Source organism: Pholcus phalangioides, unplaced genomic scaffold (assembly GCF_987345545.1).
Source record: "Pholcus phalangioides strain wild (caught in Gottingen) unplaced genomic scaffold, Ppha-v1.0 ptg000039l_1, whole genome shotgun sequence".
In the NCBI taxonomy this organism is placed as follows: domain Eukaryota; kingdom Metazoa; phylum Arthropoda; class Arachnida; order Araneae; family Pholcidae; genus Pholcus; species Pholcus phalangioides.
Genome location: NW_028301625.1, coordinates 28,251,301 through 28,274,505, shown reverse-complemented (window position 1 = coordinate 28,274,505; position 23,205 = coordinate 28,251,301). Strand labels below are relative to the sequence as shown.

General features: G+C 33.4%; 1 protein-coding gene and 1 long non-coding RNA gene across 3 annotated transcripts in view; one reads left to right on the top strand and one right to left on the bottom strand.

The window, feature by feature from the left end:
* LOC149065787 (laminin subunit alpha-1-like) overlaps positions 1-23,205 on the bottom strand; it is a 438,052-nt gene that overhangs the window by 77,149 nt on the left and 337,698 nt on the right. For both annotated transcript variants that reach the window (XM_089253835.1, XM_089253836.1), the window contains 4 exons: positions 21,059-21,214; positions 18,597-18,751; positions 18,352-18,508; positions 15,964-16,085 (listed from right to left, as the gene is read on the bottom strand). In XM_089253835.1, coding sequence (XP_089109961.1) covers positions 15,964-16,085; positions 18,352-18,508; positions 18,597-18,751; positions 21,059-21,214 — 590 coding nt within the window. The remainder of the gene's footprint in view (positions 1-15,963; positions 16,086-18,351; positions 18,509-18,596; positions 18,752-21,058; positions 21,215-23,205) is intronic.
* On the top strand, positions 1,674-14,061 carry LOC149065789 (uncharacterized). The gene is made up of 3 exons (XR_016195624.1): positions 1,674-2,301; positions 7,857-8,552; positions 13,596-14,061. It is a non-coding gene; the product is annotated as an uncharacterized LOC149065789 (long non-coding RNA).

The window sequence follows — 23,205 nt, the reverse complement described above, 5'->3', positions numbered from 1 at the left end:
GTACTCTTTTAAGAAATTAAAGTAGAAGAGGAATATTTCTTGTATTTTAGTTTCATTTTGGCTGTAAAGCCAAACTCACATCCTGGTCTTAATACAGTTAAATTGTGCTTTCTCTGCAATCTTTATATTGCTCTCTTACTTTCTTTTCAGATGTGTAACAAACATGAAAGGTGAACAATTTACATTTTAAATTTGCAGTTTGAAATATTTCTGTATATCGGAGATAAAACCATGCGCCAAAAGGGAAATTTTCTGAGAGCTGTTTGAAGTGTTTTTAAAGTTGATATCACTGTTATTTATTGAAACAGGATTTCATGTTCTATACCTATGTATACATACAGTGTGTGCTGTTATTGGACCGACAAACTTGAGAGGGTTGTTAGTAGACATCAAGAGGAACAAAAATTGCCGTGGTGTCATAACCACATTGAGAGGGTGGAAATTGTGAAAAATGAATGTGGGCTCTGAGTGCAACGCTCGTGTACTTGTCAAAGGAAATCGGCAAACCATTGCAGCACGGTTTCTTTCATTTTAGGAGTGCATACATTGAACAGTCTCCCTGCATCACACCGTGCTAGGTGGAAGGTTCCTCTTCTCCCATAGTAGTCTATCGATCGTTGCAAAGGAGTATGTGGGTGCGGACAACGCCTCATCGTATATTGCTGTTGGGTACATCCACTGTACTAAGCGCCCATTTGCTCGACTGTAAATCAGATGCATATCAGTGTATTCCTCGTTTGTGTAGTCAGCCATCACGATACACATTGAAACAGACAACTAACTGCTGTATATGTGCTTACTACCACAATAACGCTAATTTACGTCGTCCTCAGTGCATGATTCTACCCCATGTGCATGCGTTTCGCAATGCCCCTTACGTTAGATATGTTGAGCGAATGCATTTAGCAATCAACTGACATCCATCTTTCGTCCTCTCTGGACTTTCAGCCTGCATGCGTTTTTTGCAATTTTCACCCTCTCAACGTGGTTTGTAACACCATGTTCCATTGCAATTTTTCGTTCCTCTTGATGCCTACTAACAACCCCCTGAATTTGTCGGCCCATTAACAGAACACCCTGTATAGTGTAATGAAAATAAAGCTAATAGCATTATCTCAATATACACTAAAATGGACATAGTGCCTTTTACACAGTATTTTAATTGCAATGTTATGTGGTGAGATTCGATTTGTATTTTATCTCACAGATGGCGGCACTTGTAAAGCCGACGCCATTGGATTGTCGCGCGGGAAATCGCAAGAGAAGCGACCGAACCATCAAGAGCTTAACATGTCGCTCCGTAGATTTTTTATTTCGTCTTATGTTTCGTGTTGTAAATAAATAATTATTTTAAGAAATTAAAAAAAAATTTTTTGAAACTTGCACGGCGACACGCACTTTTTGGCGTTGTTGCCGAATTTGTTGTGATACCAGCAGTTTTCCGATCGTGGATGCGGACTGCGCGCACGTGAGGTACGTTGGCGAGAGTTGCTACGCGAACGCAGGACGTTTTTCAACTCGCGGCGTAACTGAGCCACTTCGTCCCGAAGTTGCGCGACGGAATCCGGCTGTTGCGGTTTCTCAACTGCGTCAACATGCTGAGGGTTCACTTCATGAATTTTGTCGGCGAGTTGAGCAGCTTTCTCGAGAACGAGTGGAGTGACAGCAGCGAGAATGGACTGAGTTGATGCCGGTAGGTGTTGGAGAAAAAGCTCCATCAGCAATTCGTCGGAGACAGAATGCGATTCCGCTCGTCGTCGCAATTCGCGGAGAATGTCGGATGGTTTCCGATCTCCCAATGACCCGCATGTTAAGAGCTTTCGAAGTTGAGTGGACGACGACTCGCTCGACCGTTTAATCAGTTCCGATTTCAGCCTTTCATACGGATCCGTGGCCGGCGGATTAACGAGAATGTCCCGGACAAGAGCCGCACTTTCCGGAGGCAGATTCGCGACAACATAGTTGTACTTTGTGACAGATTCGGTTATCGGTTTCGGAACAGCGAGAGCGAAAGTGCTTTCACACATGATAAACCACAGCGCTGGATCATGGTGGTTAAAAAGTGGTACCTGAACGGCACTTACTTCCATGATGAAAATCCAGGAAAAGTGATGTCAAGTTCCGGAAAGCGAAAGTTCACTCACGGGAAACGCCAGTAGATTGCCTCGTGCTGCAGTGAAGAAACTGGAACTTGTTTGAAGTCCGCGGTCACCATAGTTATATTATTCCCCTCATTTCATGGAAGGAGCATCGCGTTGCTTACGTTTTGAAAAACATGATTTTAGAGACGGGTGGTGATACGTATGTTCATTTTCGTTAAAAAAAAAACCACAATATATAAGATATTGGCCTACTGCATTATGTGATATTCAATTGTCAATTAACCGAGTAGAATTTTTAAAATGAGCAATCATTTGACAATCATTACTAAGCATTTAGCAAGCAGTGCCGAAATTAAAAATGAGCATTAAATAAATTTTCTATCAGAAATGTATGGTGTATGTGGGCCTTATCTAAAGTTCATAAACAAAATGTCATATTTTGATGGGGTTTTTTTTCAGCAATGCATACGTTCATGTGGTGCTTATTCCAAGAAATATGGTATTGTATTAAACTACACGTGCTGCAATAAAAAAATATACTCAATGAAGTATAGAAACAAAAGACCACAATAAAAATTTATGTTACTTATTGCTCATTTCATTTTAATTCCAATATAAAAAATTAATTACGATCCAGTAAGTCCCATATCAATTTAGTATCCATTCGTATTTAGAATCAATTTAATGTGATAAATAAATTTGATTAATCATAGAATTGAAATTATGGAAATTTTTCTGGGAACTGATGAGCATATCAGGTTTTGGAAATCATGAAGTTTCTTGAAGCATTTTTTCACTGATTTTAAACATGGCTCACATTTTAACTATCATGTAAAGATTTTAAAAACATGGAAATTTCTTTGTTGGCATCAGAAGAGATGGCAACAATTTTCTAATTCGGTTTTTGGGCACAGGCTGTCCATATAAAAAGTTAATTTTTTTAAATTTTAATAACTATACGATCCCTTGAAGCATAAATGAAATTCCTAACTTCGCACATTTACATTCTTCAATAATGACTCAAATATCTATCATTGTTTTCTTGCTAATTCCATCTTGAAAACTGTCAGGCGATTGTGGGACACTATATTCAAGTAATGCTAGCGTTTAAATCACCCGAGTGCACAAATCACTGGCGAGCCCCGTCGAGAATTTTAATCTGTCAACCAAACAATTTTGAAAAAGTATTTCATTATTTTAAAATACACTTTCGGACGTGCGATTAATGATAATATGTATAGATATTATGTAATGCATTATTGATTTTGTTGCTAGACAGAAAGTATGGTGCATACATTCAAATTAAATCTATCAGTGTTTTTCATCGATGTGTAGACGCCTGAGGGCTGGAGGTTGAGCACCCCCCGTTATATGGCAATCATAATATCGGAGTAGAATACAAATACAGGACAGAAAAGTAAAATTTAGGTGCAACTATATATATAACCACTTTATTCTTTTGTTTTTTTATGATTTATAAGTAATGGCATGGGAGGGAGGGAGGGTAAAAAAGTTAAACTGAAATGGAAGGGGCGGCGGCAAAATTTGTATAGCCCATATGCGGCAAAAACACAAATACGGCCCTGATCAAAGTGTATTTTTATTGTTTGTGACACCTAACATTTAGCCCCCATGTGGCTGCATACTTAGCACCTGCCTAAGTACGGCCCTGTGCATATAGGCCTGGGCCCGATTCCCAGCAGAGATCAGATGACTTTTATTTCCAAGTTTACCTGGCATATAATACTCAGATAATTCAATTTTCTTGATATACTGGGCTGTAAAAAAGCTGTCTCACTCTCACAGTTATTTGTTATTTTTTCTTAGCATCAAACTATGTTAAACAGAGGAACTGTGTAATGGAATGCAATTTTGTAATCGACAGAAGAAATTTAGGAAAGTAAATTTTTAACAATAAATTTTAGATAGCTGAGAATTTTTTTAATGGAATGATTTTATTTTCACAAAATCATTGTAAATCTAAGAATATTTAGATGAGAATATACAGTTGGCCCTCTGTATTTGCAAATTTCATATTCATGGTCTCTTTCCCCATTTTTTTTGGAAAACACTGTTGAGGTAATAATTCTTGTAACGGAATAAAATATAAGTTTTACATATTAAATAAACATTTAAAAAATCCCTCTTGAAGATTTTTCTGTGTGGTACTGCGGAAAATATTTAATAAGACTATTGTTGGAATGTTTCCAAAAGTAAAAACCTTGTAAGGAAAATTTTAAATATTGACAAAGGTTAGCTTAATTGCTGCGGTTTCACATTGTTAGGCATGAATTAGATCAAAATTTAAAATCAGTCAAATTTAAAATCAAGAAAAAAGAACTTAAAATTCTATCAGCCATTGCTGTAGCTACACCAGGTACTATATATCCCCATATATCAACATGTCTTTCATGTAGAAAGTGCTGTTTTTCTATGGGTGCAATAAAAAAGGCATGAAAGTTATGTATTGCATAATTTGCACACTATAGCCATCATTATTTAATCTGCAAATCTGTGAGGTATTGATGAAAAGAATAAGTCACATCTCCCAGTATTTTGTATGAACAATGGAAAAGCTTGGACTATGCAAGCACATTTTCTGGATTGTTAACCCTTTAAGTGGTTTTTAAAATTTTCCTGATCCACATTATAACTCCCACATTATAAATAAAAGTGTTAAGAACCCAAGATATTTCAGGGTGACCGAAATAAAGCATATCAAGTTTGACGAGATATCTCGGGATTGCCGCTGTAAAGGTTAATGGAAAAGGATTCACTGATGTAGAAATAAAAGAAATTAGAGAATTAATCAATGGCAATTCAGAAATCGACAGAGGGATTAATCTAGCTGACTGCTTCTTAAACCAAAGTGATACCCTATGAAGATAACCAAGGTTGAGAATTAAAATTCAGAGAATTTGCTATTTTTTCAATATGAGCAACATAGCAAAAGGTTTTGTAAGTTTAAATTGGCAATGGATTGTTTCCATGAAGTAGACCCAATCTGTGGTATATTTTTCGCATCTAGGAAAATTGGTAAAGGAAGCCTTGTAGCTATACTCTAAAAAATTACCTGAAATTTAGAAGACATGTATGGCCCCCACAAAAGGACGGGTTGACAGGGCTCGGTAGGTCTATGGGGGTGGTCTTTTCGATTTTTTTCTTTCAAATATGTCCCATAGGAAAACATACAGGACTCTTTAATATCAGTCACCAATTTGTATGGGTATCGGCAGATATCTTGCATTAAGTATCTTCTATTCTTATTGTATTTTTTTAACAATACACATGTACAAGTAACCGAAAAAAACCGAAAACAAAGAAAAGAACAATGTACACGGAGCAGGCCCACACTCAGGTGGCAGTCGTTCTCCTAAGAAGTAAGAAAAGACATTATGATGATCATGGCTGCTGACATATAAGGACACCAGCATTGGGTGAGTGATCTTGGGACTATAGTGTGACCCCGGCTGTTTCAGTTCTTAGGCCGTAATGTCTGAATGAAATGAAAATTTTTATAAACAGATGTCCCATTACACAGTGAAATTGCCTTTGATTGCTGATAAAGTGCTTGACCACCCTGCAACAGGAGCCCTTAGGCTGAACTTTCTAGAGGACACTCTATAGTGGATTTATAGTGTGAAAAAACAAAAAATGACAAAAATGGTTCAGGCAACAAGGCTGATGTTCTGCCAGCCGGGCTGTTTGGCTGTAAAGAGTTTTCCCACAAAAATTAGGGTACAAAATGACTATTGAATTTTGTGTGTACTGAATCATGCGATTTCGCTCACAGCCTTCTAATAATCCCCTTCCTCCCCCAAGTCCGAAAATATCAGGAGGTTTCTTTCCCTTGCTTCTGAAAAGTATTCCACATTGGCCTTTTTTAAGGCACTGAACCAAAGCCTCCAAGATAAACAAGCTGTAATGCATCACTCCGCCGAGGCTGTGACGTTGCAATGTGGGTCCACAGCGTGGCTATTTTTAATGAAGTACAAATGCATTTATCGTCATATATTTTATTTAAATTCTAAGTTTTTTCTAATTCTTTTCTAAACTTTTTAATAGTTATTTTACTATTTACCTGTTGTTACTGCTTTTTGATTTGTTGTAATGCATTAGCCGGAGAAATTTCGTTTAAATAATTGTAAAAGGAGCCAAGAACATTGATAACACCAGTCTGCATTTTTAAACTTTTTATCATATGATTTCTTGAAAGTCAGTGTTCCTGAATCAATTTTTGATGCTGATTTCGGAAATGGCTTCCATTTTTGTCTATCACGTCAGGTTTTTACAAAAAATAAGAAGTCATGTTTTAAATATTTTAGTTAATGTAATCAAAAATCAATCACCATTTCATACAACGTATTTGGTTACACACTTTAAAAATACTGTAAAGAACTGTCCTAATAATTTCATGACTATTCTTTAATAAAACGAAAAGCAAACAGTGTTTCATTAAACAAACTTTCTCCTTTTTGACTTTCTTGCAGATCCTCCATCAATTCTGTCCCTCTTCAACATCCAACAATAGTCTGCTATCGTATTTTCATTCCATCTTCCCCCTTGTACCTATTGCCCATCTCTTTAATATCCTGGTGAAAGCGTTCACCATGCTCTTCATTGTAATGTCCCAGATTTTCCGGGCAGTACTCGATATGGGAGTGTAGAAAGTGCACTTTTACACTCATGTTACAACACAACTCTCTCATTCATCATTTTATCAAAATCTTTGTCCTTCATCAGTTTTTTGATTTAAGGACCAACAAAAATTCCAGTTTTCAATTTTTTGTGTGTGATGTAGGGAAATTTCACAGAAAGGTACTTGAAGCAAGGCCCATGTTGTGGTAGAACCCTTACAAACTGCTTCATCAAGCCCAATTTGTGTAATGGTGGAAGCAAGATTTTTTGGGGGGTCTACGAGAGGTTCGTGCAGGATATTTGTAGTCCCAGGAAAAAAATGTCTCCGGTCTGGCAAAACTCTCACGATCCAATGCTTTTGCTTTGCCTGACTGTCCCATTCACATAGAAAGCAAGGTATTTTTGTGTACACATGTTGTCTTAATAGTATTCCTATAACTTTGAAGTCACCACAGATGAGCCATTTGTGTAACACATACTGAATATTTGTTAACAGTTCCTTCATGTTCTCAAATGTCTCTTTCATTTGAACTGAATGGGCCACAGGAATGGACCCATACACATTCCCATGATTATAATCATTTGACAACAGACTTCTGAAACAAAAGGGTGGGTAGCTATTTATACATAATTCAGTCAATATATCTGAAATATTTATTTTTTCTGACTTAATTTTGTATAATTAATTTGAAAGTTGATATGTTTGTTGCTTTTTCATGTCAAAATTTTATTTCCTTCTGTATTGAGAGCAGTTTTTTATATCCACTTGTTTAATGATTGGAGCACATTTTTCAGATCTAATAAACATTTTTTTTTTTAATGTAAATCAAATTTCTCATGTCTGTAATTAATTAAAAATACAAATATTAATGTGCTGAGTGACATGAAATTTAATGAAGGGATAGGCTACTTTTCAAATAAATAATTAAATATTTTGCAAATTTAACTTGAATTTTAAACCATTAAATTTAAATGTGTGTCGTCTCCCTGTGTTAGCATTCTTGCAGACACACATACACACACCAATTTATAATATTTTATAATTCAATAATTTTGTTGCCTATTATGCTGTATATTATAAATACTACACCTGTAACATTTTGCATTTTCTTGTAGGGGTTTCTGTGTTGCTGTGTTTTTAGCTGTAGGTCAAATTGCAAGGGGAAGCGAAAGACTGAATGGAACCCTTGGTGTCCTGAGGAAAGAAATCCAATTTTAGTGCCCCCGATGTGATAATCCATGCTTATCCTTGCTGGATAACCACCATGTTTGACAACAAAGTTACCAATTAAAAGAAAGTCACCATAATAAAGAAATAATAAAATCAATGGCAAACAAGAAAATCTGTTCAAACAGTTTCACTGTCTCGCATGATAATCATCTTGTACCTGGGTCTTCTTACGAGTGGTTCCTAGGAAAAGACCCAAAGTGTACTTCATGGTAAAATAAGTGAAATTATCCTTTCTGCATGAATAGTTGGAACTGAGTTGTATGAAAGCTGCTCCTATTTCCCATAAATGTTATTATGGACATCAATATTTTATTTCAACAATTCAGCTTCATAATGCCTTGTGAGGAATTCAGAGAAACTGATACTATCTCATGCATATTACTTAAGTATTGCTGCAAAATGTAGGTGTCCCAAAGTACAAATGTTGTGAACTTCTTTAAATCGAGAAGTTGGTGAATCCAATGCCCAAAATTTATGTTAAGCCAAGAACATTTTATAAGACAGCTTCAGTTAAAGGTTTGGCTATCAATTTGACATCAGTACCAGATGATGGACAATATTCAAAGGTATTTGTGATTGTGGTAAGTCTCTCTGTCATGATTGTATCAAAATAATATCTAACGTATTCCTGAATAATTAAACAAAATTAAAAATGATAACTTTGATGCTCAAGGTTGAACTTCTTCAAGAGCACAAATTTTAGTGAAAGGAAATTTGAGGGGGAAAAAAGAATAAATGAATAAAAACAATGAAGGATTAATAAAGAAAACAAATGATGTAACTGGAGTTATGTTTGCTTGAAGGCTCTTGGGCGATCGTCCCCATCGCCTATTGTTTGAAGGCTTTTCAGAGGGATCGCCCCCATCGCTCCTCTCTGGATTCGCCACTAGTCGTACCTTAAAGTCAGCAGAAAGAAAATTACTCAGTAACAGAACAGGAGGGACTTGCCATCGTCTGGGCCTGTAATAAGTTTAGAGCTTGGTTTTCGGGAGAACCCATTACGGTTGTAACCAATCACAGAGCAGTGGCATACTAGAGTTGAGATTATAATGTTATTTTGCAGGGAAAAACATAACCCCCCAAGAAAATCCTGCATACACCTATGGTGATCACAAGTTTCTATGAGAAAATCATGTCACCCAGGGGTGGGAAGTGACCAAGTCCATTTCGGAGCAGCTTTGGAGCAGCAAATTCAGGATTTGGAGCAATTTTGGAGCAGCAAAATATGGGATTCGGAGCAGATATTTATAAATTGGAGCAGTGAAATTAACAAGAATATTTTCGTTAACCCTCAACCATTTTCGAAATAAAACTGCACTGTCTTTTGCTATCAAACATCTTTTTGTCAGCCTGATTTTTGTTTTTGGTGTTTTAGGCTTTTGAAATCTTGTTTGAAAGAGCGGCTGTCATAAAAATTTTTGCACCCGTCTATTTAAGATGATTTTTGCTTACTGAGGGCACTATTTGCTGCCTTGAACAGCAGCACTTCAAATGAGCTAAAAAAATTTTATAAGTTTTAAATTTTTTTATACTTGGAAAGAAATTGTTGCAAAATGGGAGAGAATTTCGGAAGAATCAACTCGATGTTTGGCAATTCAGCAGTCATTATCTGGCGATCTTGACAATTTAACGCTCGTTATTCGGCAACATTGGTGATTTAACGCTCGTTATTCGGCAAAGTTTCTAAACTACTGTAACATTCGTAATTCGGCGAACGCGCGCTTTTTACTCCGGAATGAAAATTTTTTTCACGAAACATCGGGATTTAACACAATGACAATCGACTACAGTAATTTCTGCTGCTTCCAGTGACGACTTTTTTTTTAAATGGAAACACTCGAATTTGCACTTTAAAGCTGAAAGGCATTGCAAACCATCTTCAGTTCCACGATCACAGACAATATCAGGGTTTCGCGATGGAAAGCCCGATCAGGGGCCGATAGTTTAAGACGATAGTTTAAGTATAGTGGAATAAAACACGCTCTTCTCGTAAAGAAACGTTTCGTGGCTAGCAGGAACAAAAATTTTTTGGCGTCCTCTCCGAAATTCCGGGCATACTGAAGCAAAATTCGCTATTTGGCGCAGAAAAATGTGAAAATACGCTATTGGAGCAGGATGGCGCAATATATTAGTTTTGGCGCAGTGCGGCACAATTGGTGCAGAGTTCCCACCCCTGTGTCACCTAACCAACTTAATCTGTTAACCAGCCCATGGGGGAGCTTTATTGTATCCCTTGAAATTATATACAAATCACACATAGTCATATAAAAATGTAATAATATTTATTACAAACACACAAAATTATAATTATGTTTTAGTATTTAGTTTAAATATACAGTGAAACCTCAATATACCAATATTCTGTGGACCAAAAAAAAAAATATTGTGGTAGAGGTATTATAGTTATATCAAGAAGCAACATTATCCTTATGTGTGAAAAAATGTATGCTGTTATTATCTTTTCTACATCAGCATTGTTATTACCATCAGAAAATGCGCTTTCATGTATTTATTTGCTGCAAAAAATTATATTTGGTTAGTTTATTTATAAAACTCACTTAGATGCATTGTCCCTATAGAGAAGTTTACCACATTGCACTTTTGTGTCTTAGGCCGGTATTACACTATAAAAGTTTAATAAAATCCCTTTTATAAAACTTGAAAAATCTAACCAATAAGGTTATTGGTTACATTCTAGAAAATGACGTTGACCTTATTGGCTGCATTTTTCAAGTTTTATAATAGGACTTTCATCAAACTTTTATAGTGTAATACCAGCCTTATACAGAAAGTAGCAATACCAATAACTTCCTTTAGCTTTTGGTGATCTTTTAGTGCAAAATATTGATGTTATTAGATGCTTTCAGAAGAATGAGAACAAGTGATAAAGTTAAAATTAAATGCAAAACAATTTTGAGCAAAATAAAAAAATATTGTTTTTTTTAACAATTTCAAAAATATCCTAAAAACATCATTATAGGGGGGTTTATCATAGTACAGGATATCATTGTATCAAGAGTTTAACATTAAACTACGCATTTTTTTTTTTTTAATTGGACAAAACAGAACACGTTACAAAATACATAAGAAAGACAGATGACAAAACAAAAATACATAATAAATAAACAAAAATGGACATACATATACACCCACTCTGTGACCCTCAAGGGACTACTTGTCCTTCCAGACGGCCGAAAATTTGTAATACTATATTTCTATTTTACAAGCAACCTTCATTATTGTTCTATTATCATAAACAAAAAACAGTAATAATTTATCAAGGAAACAGTTATTTTCCGGATATTATGCTGAGGTGAGCTCGGAAAGAAAAGTCATCACGTCTCCGCCAGGACTCGAACCCAGGCCCTCTTGCATACCGGGCAAGCATGCTACCATCTACACCACTGGAGACACATGAATCTGCCTGAATGATCTGCCCTACATGAATCCAGTGGTGTAGATGGTAGCATGCTTGCCCGGTATGTAAGAGGGCCTGGGTTCGAGTCCCGGCGGAGACGTGATGACTTTTCTTTCCGAGCTCACCTCAGCATAATATCCGGAAAATAACTGTTTCCTTGATATCTCTAGCTGAGAAAAAAGCCATCTATATCTCAGTAATAATTTATGATCGTGTGCACGCACAATGATTCGATTTTTATAACATCACAAAAATATGTTGAAAATATTTAAAATTAAAACAAAAAATACATCTTGTTCATAGTATTATCTCTTCAAATTTTGATTAGTGTTCATGAAAATTGTTGAAAATATAGATATTTATGATTGATATTCCTATGCACAAAAATTAAACACATGTATTGTAAAAGTTAGATTTTTTTTTCAATGTAAATATTTCTATTGCATTAGTGTTTCAAACACAATGCTCTTCGCAAAATCAAAAATATTATAATTCAATCTTTTATTAGTATGATTAGCAGTTTGGTATTTATTTAATGCTTTTGGAGCTGTGTAACTAAAACTTTTTTTGAATAGAGTTTTATTTGTTTTTGGCACTTGATATTCCATATTTAATCTACTTGAAGATCTGTTTCGATTCTTTATTAACCATTCTTCATTTGCAAATTTTATTATTCTGTATATATAGTTTTGTCTTATGGATAATGCACGGCACTCAGTTTTGTTTTGGTTAGTGGGATTAGTTTTTATTGTGAATCTGATTTTATTATATATGTTATCTAATTTATTTATGTTAGTATAATATGCACCTCCTCAGGCACAGATTCCATATGTTACAATTGAATATATCCATGCATAAAATATATCTTTAAAATTTTTTTCATCTGTTGCATTTTTAAGTCTATATAATACCGCTGCAAAAGTTAAAATTCTTTTAGTTATTTTTCCACAATGCAAATTCCATTTTAGGTCGTCCTGTATTATTATGCCCAGATAATTGTAGTCGAAAACTCTGTTTATTTCTTGGCAGTTACAGTATGATATGCTATGACTAGGGGAATGGTTATGAATTTTTATATGTATATTATTAAAATTATTTATGTTTTTTGTCTTTAAGCAAATATATTTAGTTTTTTGAATATTTATCTGCAGTTTGTTTTTACTTAGCCAACTATTTATTTTGAAAAGGTCTTCTACTTTTTTAAATAAATTTTCCATTTCCATCTCTTCTACATACAGTACTGTATCATCGGCAAAAGATATTAAGTTTCCATTTAGTTCTAGTTTACAAAATTCGTTTATATATATGAGGAAAAGTACAGGTCCAAGAACTGATCCCTGAGGTGTGCCTTTTTTTACTTCCAGGAATGTACAAATTTTTTCATTTATTTTAACTGCTTGTTGTCTATTGTAATAATGTTTCAAACCATTTCAATATATTGCCACGTATGCCAGCTGAGTAAAGTTTCTTAGTTAGGATATTAAGGTCAACGTAATCAAAGGCTCGTTTAATATCTAGGAATACGATTATTGAGTATTTGTTTAAGTTATATCCATTGTTTAAATTATTACATAAATCAATTATAGCCATTTCAGTATTTTTTTTCTTTTGGAACATTCCAAAAGATTTGAAAAAATATCATTGTAGTGGTTTTTATTATCTGTTATCGTTGTAGCAAGGATTTACTGTATGTACAAACTTTGTAGCTTATGCAGGATTTTCTCGGAGGGGGAGAGAATTCAAAATTTTTTTCCCTCCCGAAAAAAAATTTTATTACTTATTTTTTTTACTGAAAAAATTCACCACAATCTTTTCTCAAGGGGAGAAGTGCACAAAATTTTTTGAGGACGTGCGTGTCCTGGGGGCCCAACACGAGCATGTGCGGTCCATGAAGAGACAACTAAGAACCATTATGTTGTTCTTTACAGAAAGTATTGCCTTGAATAACTGGAGATCCCCCTCTACTTCCACACAAAGCAGATATTTTAAAAACGAGGAGCCTAAAGAACAAAATTTTAGGGTTTGGATTATTCACAGATTTTCACAAATGCAAAGGGATGGCATGACTATGTTAAAAAATAGTCCACATAACAATCATCTATATCATATATGAGCTTTTTCTGATACTATTTCTTTATCATACATTTGTATTTTCTTATCTTTCTTATAATTTTTTTACCATTTTTCTTCATTTCTTTCTTTCTAGGCAAGCCACCTGGTTGGACAATTTTAGTGTCGTGGATTTTGATTTTTTTGTGTTTGTAAAAAAAAAGGATTTATGCGATTTTGCACAAAAACGCAATGTGAATCTTTAAAAAGCATTTATTGTACTGAATTTGATAATTACTATTTTTGGTATCAATAACTTCCTAGCCACAATAATTTTAAAATATGGTAAATCACATGGATAAAAGAACTATATAATGAAAATACATCATTTGCAGACCTGCCAATCTTAAAACACAAAAAATTCAACTTTTCAATTTTCAGATCGAAAAAAGTGTAACTCTTAGTTTATTGAAAAAAAGGGGGAGGATACCCTACATGTACTAAAATCAATGAGAACATTACGTAATCATCAATTAATTGCTGCATGGGAAAAAGATATGGTATACTTAAAAAAAAATCAAATATATATATATATATATAAAATAAAAGATTTTCAGGAAGAACACCTCAAATATTGGAAAACAAAGAAATCACACAAGCAGTCAGTTTCCAAGGAAAAAAAAAGACTGCAACATGGGGGGAAGAACCACCCATATTTTTACCCCAGAAAGATTCTTGCTGTTTGTAATTTAGAAGAAAAAACACCTGAATAGTGGGAAAATCTCTTTATTGTGTATATTATAAATTAAATTTTTGCATTACCATAATGTTTTATTGAATAAGAAATAGAATTTCATTCACAGAATCCTCTGATCATATGAAAAATTGAAATGATAAAAACGCATTAGATTGATGCTAAAAGATTGAAATGTGGCTGATATTCATAACTCAAAATCACATTCCAGTGTCATGTTATTTTCTATCAAAAATTCTCAGCAAATTTCATATTTTGGACATGGTAAAATTTTGATGAAACAAAAATATCAGAAAAATAATGGTCTATTATAGTAAAGCTATCTAAAATAATTGAATTTAAAACTCTATTTCTGCTGACCACCCCTGTGGCGCCAGTGAGGTTTGAACCCAGTTTCTCACGATATGAGTCCGTCATTTTGACCACCACAGTGGTGTTTGTAGACCCTAAATATTTTTTACAACAATAAGCATTCATCATAATTCAACATTTGAATGGTTGAGACAACATAAAATGGCAGTTACAACTATCTATTTATACATATGCACCTCGTAAACATTCCCGCTGATGAATTTATGACCATTCTGTCCGAATGTGTTGTATGTATATATGTGAGGGGTTAACATATTCATGTTGCCAGAAGTATGCATTCTTCCTATTCTAGTGATGCTGCCATCTCTCTTTTACAGCAAAATTGAAAGTGCTAAATGTTTGAATTTTTTCTGTTATGAGCAGTAATGACTGACGAACTGCGATTCTCCCACAATTAATGTCTCACCATGAAGGAAGTTTTTGTTTCTTTGGCTATACTGGTCCCACAGACCACCATAATTTTGATCTTGATGGTCCGATTGTTGATTTAGTAGTCTTGGACTAATGAACCACCATTGATTTTGTCCTGTGTTTCGGAAGTTTTCTTTTTTTTCATCCCATAGGTGGGGAAAAAGTCAATATGAGCAATTTAATAAATAATTATATTTTTAGAAGAAAAAGAGCAAAATCATATTCATTACTCACTGACTGTCATATTCCCTTTAAATTAAAAATAACACTCGTGCAAATTCATTTTGGTGCAAATAGATTGTACATGAACAGGAGCATCCTTGAAATCAATCCACCAGTTACATGTGCATTAACTCCAACAAACTTGGACTCACGTAATAATGACTCGCTCAGCTGATAACTTACAATTATATAACCTTTTTCATTGGCTTTTGAAAAAAATGTGAAAAAAGTCAAAATCGCTTATTTCATTTGTTATCTGTGATATGATATCTTTCTAATATAATATCTTTTTCAGGACTGCAAAATGTGTCCATTTTTATTTATTTATTTACTTATTTATTTATTACTATGTTGTAAATGAAAATATAAATTTACACGTGAGAACAATTGGATACAGCATTGCTTTGCATTCACAGTATTTTTCATGTTTCCATGTATCCTCATGATACATATTTTATGAATCATAATTGTTAAAACACTCTGAAAATGGAAAAGATTGTATATAATAACTAATTCTTGTAATTTTTGTTCAAGTTTTATTTTATGCTTATTTGTGAATTTTTTTTTTTTTTTTTGCACTTATCTTGACACATTGGCACACTGAATTTATTGCTATTGTAACCTATTCAGAGGCTTTTTGCCTATATCAATAAAGATTATGTCACGATAATCATATTCATGAACTAAAATCATACTAAATTAAATAAAATCACAACAATCAGCAGGTATGCATTTGTAATAGAAAAAAAAGAAAGCATGCTTATACCCTTCTTTGCAGCCACTACATCCATGATTTGTAATGAAGTTCCACAATCCAACAACTTTGCCATCTAATAAAAGCTCATAAAGACATCCAGCAAAAGATGATGTTCGCAATTCATTTGGATACTAAAATTAAAAGATTGATATCTTAAAAAAATCAAAATTGTGATAGCAGGTAAAAATAGCACAATTATTTGTAATTTTAAAGCTACTCTAATTTAAGATTTAAATAGTTTGAATTGTAATAAAAAATATTATGCTTTTGCCCTTTTTTAATTAGCTTCTCGCATACATTTTATTTGACATTCTTATCAGGTTTTTTTTCAATACTAGACTATAAAAACTGTTTGCTCCTTAAGTTTTACTGGTAAAAGCTTTATTATACTTAAACTGATCTGTAAATATTGTTCAAGTATGTTGAGTCAAATTTACCTTCTTGAATGATTTTATAGTTTACATGCTTACAGGTTAAAAGCAGGCATAATTACTTTCTTAACCCCTTAACGATTGCATAATTTTCAAGAAAACAATAATAAAAGTTCCTATTTTTTTATTCAAGAAAATTGTATAAAAATAAGTATGAACAATATATGTATTCATTTTTAATTTTTGGAATTTTTTTTAGCTTGAAACCAAGAAAATTTAAATTTTCAGGAAAAACCAACAATCAGGGTTATTGTGACTGAATGTTGGCTTTCCAGTAAGTAGGAAAAAGATAAATATGTGTTTTAAACATTAAAAGAAAATTTTATGAAACTTACAAATACAAATAAATATCAATAATTTTTTCTTGTATGACAAATTTCAGAGCATGAAATGCAAAATCCAACGTCACAATCTGGACAGTAGTACCAAGTTTCCTTCCTACATCTCTTATTGTTTACATCTTTTCTCGAACAACAAACTTTGCATTCTCTTGATGGTTACCATTTCTTATAAGATGGAGGTTATTTGTCTAAGAAAATGCCTTTCAATCAAATGGTTAGGGTTATCCTCCAAGCTTGGCTAGCCTTGTTTTGGAATGGTGTCTGATGACCGATAGGTTTCAATAAGTTCATCTACTAAAGGCAAACGAGACATCAAATGGGATTTTTCCCCACCTTGTTTTTTGTAAATAAGATAGGAATTCAAAATAGTTTCATCTAACAGATGAAAAAATATTTTCTTACAGTATTTCTTTCCCCTTTTTTGAACAATAAAGTGATCTCCAAGATATTGGTCTACAATATCTACTACTCCCATATTTTTGTTTTAATCTGTTACAACTGTAGGTTCTTTTAACAACTTTGCTATGGCTCTGTACATCTACCATGTCATTTGTATGGACAGTAGATAACATTATAAGTAGTCTGGTACTGCCATCTGGTATGTAAAATAAGAAATAAAATTTTTTCTGGTTATAAGAAAAGGATTATTTTTAATCTTTTCGGTGCGTTACTTTGAACACTCCAGACCAGAAATATCACAGGCACGAAAAATAGAGGGTGAAACCTCAGCTCGTCATTTTGACAGGCGCGAGAGGGAAGGGGTTAAATCATATAAAACATTGATTGAAGAACTTGAATAGCAGAAACATTAATCAGATAATGCTTTAAATCTAATTAATCACTCAACTGTGGCATATATCGGAAAAAAATACATCAAAAATATAATTTTTTTCTTTTTAATTTTGTTATCAATAAAAAAATGATAAAGCAAGCACAAGTTATACTTCTTTTCATAAAACAATCATCTAATTGCAAATATTTTGCATTTCATTTGCTTGAAGTGGTTAGGAAGCAAAACCGGTAACCAGGGGTGGGGGGGGGGGTTGTAAAATCCAAATTCAAACAGACTACACAACTTTAAAATATTTATTATAAAATTTTTAAAAAGTGAAAAAATGTAACTACAATTATATCTATATTCAACTTTTGGGCAGAATTGCAGTTTATGAATTTTACTTTTTATTTGACAATTAATATTCACAATTCCAATATTGAATTTGCAGATTGAATTTTCCTCCTCAAACAAGATGTGCCTTAATTCTGTAGCACACACAAACTTTTCACCTTTTGTCTCAACTATATTTATTCAGGAAAATAGGAAATTTTAATGACAAATATCTATGAAAAATAGTAATTTAAAGATAATAAAAATAATAAAAGATAGCAACTGTATAATTATCATCAGTGTTTTAAATAAATCTGGAGAAAAAATTCATTTCAAATATACATTCAGCAGGTTTATACTGATATTCAATATCTTCAATCGTATGATAGGTTTCGCTGGTGCTGGTCCCATGACAATCACCAAATTCAGGTTTCACTGTAATTACTAATAATTAAATAAATAATTAAAAGTAATAATTAAAAAGTAATTATTTAAATAATAATTAAAAGTAATAACTTACCAAATAATTTTGAGGAAAACCTCCGACAAACAAGTTGGAAAACTGATCAACATTCATTTTGGTGAAACCAGCAGCTGATGATCCGGACACTTCGTGAGGATCTGGTTTCTGTCCATCAGGTGTTCTTTTCACACTCAATGTTCCTAAGTTCCCGATTCTATTCCAAAAAATAAAATAAAATAAAAAACAAGGAATAAGAAATCATACAAGTACTGTTGATAGTAAATATAAAAAGATTCACTTACCTGTTCGCTTCAATTTTGAACCATTTCTCATTTTTTAAAAAAAGTTCATTGTTTGTTTCAATTGTCATGTTATGCTGTATAATTTGAGTGCCCCCTCCAGCATTCCACAGAAATCTTATTTTTCGATTAACCATTTCTACAGCAAGAAAATCTTCCTGAGAATGAAACATTTTGAGAGTCATTTATAAACATAAAAACATACTTCTATTTCATCTTCTACACCACAGAATGATTTATATCAGTGTTCCTCAACCGCTGGTCCATGGACTGGTACCGATCCATGAATCATTTTGACCAACAATAAAGCTGCTATAAATTTTAATTCATTAAATATCAAGCCATTTTCATAACCGTTTTATTTTCGTTTTAGACTTCAGCAGGTCTGCGAATTATATTTATTTTTTGCCAGTCAACAAATTATTTCTCCTGAACATTTTTTGCAATCCACAAATTTGTTCTCCCAAATATTTTGTGCCAACCCACAAATTAATTTGCTCATTTATATTCTTTGCGGCCCACACAAATGATTTCTACCATTATTTTTGCCAGTTTGCTAATTATTTCTCTCACTCACAGTGGATCCTGTTTAAAACGTTTTTGGGCACAGCACAGACTCCCATTGCCTACATCCCACAGTAGAGCCCCTAAGCTGAGATCTTTGGTGGATCCTCAGGTTAGACTCTTCATCGGCCCTTTTAATATGAATTTGTCGTGTGAAAAAACAATAGAGAATCACATCTGATGAGAATCATCTCAGGCCTCCGGGCAGTATTCCTGACAGACCCACTCCCTTTGAGGAGGCCATGCAGAGACCTCAGTTGAATAGGAGATTCCACGATAAGATCTGCCACAATGATTTATGGTAATAAATATGCCAATTAAGACGTGCTGCCTAGGTCCTCTTTCATTTTGCCCTGCGGGCTATGATGTTGTTGGGACAGCAGTAGGGACATGCTTTTTTTGGGAATAAATATTCAAGAATTTTTTTCAGTTCCGTAGAACAACCTCATTATCATCAAGCGCTCCACGAGAAACGTTATATTAAAAAAACTTGATGTATAGAACAGCTATAGGTATACAGAAATGGGCAGTGAGAACATTCCAGAGCCAAAACGGCACCACACTAGAGAGACATCTCGTATGCTGTTGGCTGAAAAAGGCATTTGTTGGAAAATTAACAAGGAATAAAAAATTGTGCTGGGGAATTCGACTAAAAAAAGGAAAGTCAATTTAAAAAATTTTGATAAAGAGTGAAAAAAATCCTTAACAGAAGGAACATTATTTTTTTCAAACTATCTTTTCTAGAGATAGGTGGAACTTTTTGAAAGTGCAAAAGAAGAGGTGTGTAGAGATGAATTAAGTACTGAATAGCAAAGAGTTAAATAGCATTTCAACACTGAAAAGTATTGCATTTACCTGCACTTACCTAAAAAATTATTTCGATGTATAAAAATTTGTGAGAGAGTAAAAACACTTTTTTCTTTTTCTTTTCTTCAAAGCGACCAAAACTCAGGTCTATCACCATCTACGGGCGATTTACTACCTACTGAGTTGTGCCGAAAGTGTAAGTGTGTGTACCTAACAGTCTGAGTGCATATGTAGTGTTGTGTTTGATTTTTCAGTGCCGCCATCTATATTTCAGAAGTGAAGCGAGTGATGTGTTATGATTGAATTACATTTGTACTGTTTGTAGGTCTGTTGCTCTCTGTAGCGAGACTTTTTAAAGGGGGAGATTGGCTCGCATTGATGCCTTGAAGTTGGGAACCACAGAAAACCAACTTCAGCCGACCATCACTGTGGTGACAGTAGGGTTTGAACCCAGGACCTCGCGATGCAAGTCTGTCACAATGACCACTTGACCACCACAGCGGCAAGTAAACTGTTATAATATACCTCTCATAAAAAATGCTGCCCCTGTAATCATGCCGCCCTAGGCAGCTGTCTTTTTGCCTCATGCCTGGTGCTGGCCCTGGATTGCCAGTTTTGATACCTTTGAAAATAGCACTCGGCAGTGCTGAAATGCATCAGGTTATTTGAATTATTTTATTAGTTATCTTAAACACATTACTCAAATTGTAAATTTATTTGTGTTATAGGCAAAGTGCAACATATATTTTCTTGATCTTTCATTTGTTAGGAAAAACAAAACATTGTTTTATGCATTGAATCTGTGTTCATGGTAAATCCAAAAAAGTTTTATCATTTGTGCACCAAGAATATTTCTTTGGATTGACACTTAATGTGAACATAATTTAATACAAATTATCTTATTAATTAAAATAAATAAATCAATTAAGTAATTAATTTTAAAAAAATCATATTTTTGAAAATTGACTACTGGTATCCTAGAATGAATTTTTGTTTTGGCACCTACCAGAATTTTTGGCCATGAGCTGCTACTGCATCTTATGTAGAAAGGTGAAAAGTTTCTATATCATTAGAAAGTCATGATAACAACTTACTTCATTTGCATTACCCAAAAAGAACAGAAGACTATCTCGAGCAGCACTATTTATTGCATAATTGATAATTATATTGTTTGTTGTTGATGGTTCTACTACAGGCTTATACGATCTGATGCATTCATTTTTTTCATCAGTTGTGAGGGCAACTCGAATCTGTAAAAAAAATAGAAATTTTTGAATTTTATTTTTAACTTTTATTATACAAAAAGGGTTTTAGATTAAGAAAATCTTATTGTGTCCATGATAAAAGTAGATCTGCACAAGCAACATAAATTTCATTAGAGACAATAGTATCAAACTAATTGTGGAATTATATTTGATTAAATAACTTTCTCAATATGCTGTTTCACAATATTTTCATAACATGGAAAAAAAAGCTTTTTAATCGATTCTAGGTGCTTTTATATCTAATCGTAAAACATGTTATTATGTTAAGGTTTTTATTACTGGATATTCAATGTTTTCTGTCCTTCTAAATTAGCAATTTTAAATTAGTAAAATGCTAATAGATAGTTTTATTTTTAGATATCACCCTCTGATGGTTTTGGAATGGTAGCACTGATTTTATCCTTAAGATTTTTTGTGCAGTGAAACCTCGCTACAACAATACTCAATATAACGATAAATTTCTTTGCAACAATATTTTTTCAAGTCTAGTTTGGAAATGCATGTTGTCTAATGTTAAAGATCTGTCTCTTGATATTACAATAATCCCTCTACAACAATATTTTTCCATGGTCCACAGAGTATCATTATATTGAGATTTCAATGTAATATGAAAATTATATATATTTTTCCAATTAAAGCTTTTCAAAGAAGAATAAAAGAAAAAAATAAAATATTCAAATTTTGCTTCAAAGTTTTGGATTCTACATAACCACCTGGATGAACCCTGCTATTTTACTTTTTATCCTCGATGGTGACCTGGGAATTGTGAAGCCCTGTTTGAATGCAATCTCATGGTGATTCTCAAAGTCATGTGACCAAAAAATTTTTCTTTCAAGAGTATGTTGTCATGGACCAATCAGCCTCTGCCAAGAATCAACAAAAATGTGTTGGAGATGGGGTAAGAGGAGAGCAATAGGATTTTCAAAACAAATCTAGCTTTTTAAAAAAATGGTGGATTTTATTTAATCCTTTCATCTGCATTTATATGAGTTATCTTGCCTCTTATATATCGGTAATGACGAGCTTGAGGGCCTATCATCCTCTGATGCTTGTGAATAATAATCTGAGAGACATGGATAATCCATGCTGTTCAAGGAGAAAAGGAAAATTTTTATACCAGCCCAAAGTTTCATGCTTGAACAAGCGTCATTTTCCCTCCATGTGACAAGGAGTGGGAAGAACTGCTTACTCAGATTTGGATTACAATATTTTAACTCACAATGGCATTCCGCTGGTAAAAAATTAATTTTTTAAAATTAATTTTTGAAAAATAATCACAATATGATCACAATAACATGAAATACTTTCATTTTATTATGCAAAAAGTAATTTTTCTTTCCAAATAAATGACCAAATAATGTTTTCACTCTCCAAATAAGGAACTCATTCAGCATTTCATGATTGATTGGACTCAATTTTAAATTCACACATTAAAATGTACTCATGTGAAAGAAATTGTAAATTTGCTGCAGATGGTCATATAGATGCTATGTCGGAAGAAAAATATGAATGAGATGAGGTATGATTAAATTCTCAAAAAACTGTTGACCTTGATCAATCACAATCAATGATTAAGTATGCATTCTAGAAAACTTAATTTTAACTGCCCACTGCAAAAAGTATTTATATATTGTAATAATCAAAGGCTGAATGAATGAATGCCAGAACTTTGCCACTGGACTTATCCCGTTCCTGAGATCTCTTCCAGCCCAGCTTCGTTGCAGAGTCTGGAAATAATCAAAGGCTGAGGGAAGCTAACATAATTTAAATTATTCCCCAGATTTTCAGAAATCAAGGTATATTTCCATCATTTTGATGAGCTATTATGCAGGAAACATAACATCACAAATAACAAAATTTATGAGGAAATATGTGAATTAAATGATGAAATTCACTTTAAAAAACACTTATTCATTACGTGCATAAACCTTGATATCCTGCTCAAATAATAATAAATACAAAGAGCAGCACTAAAA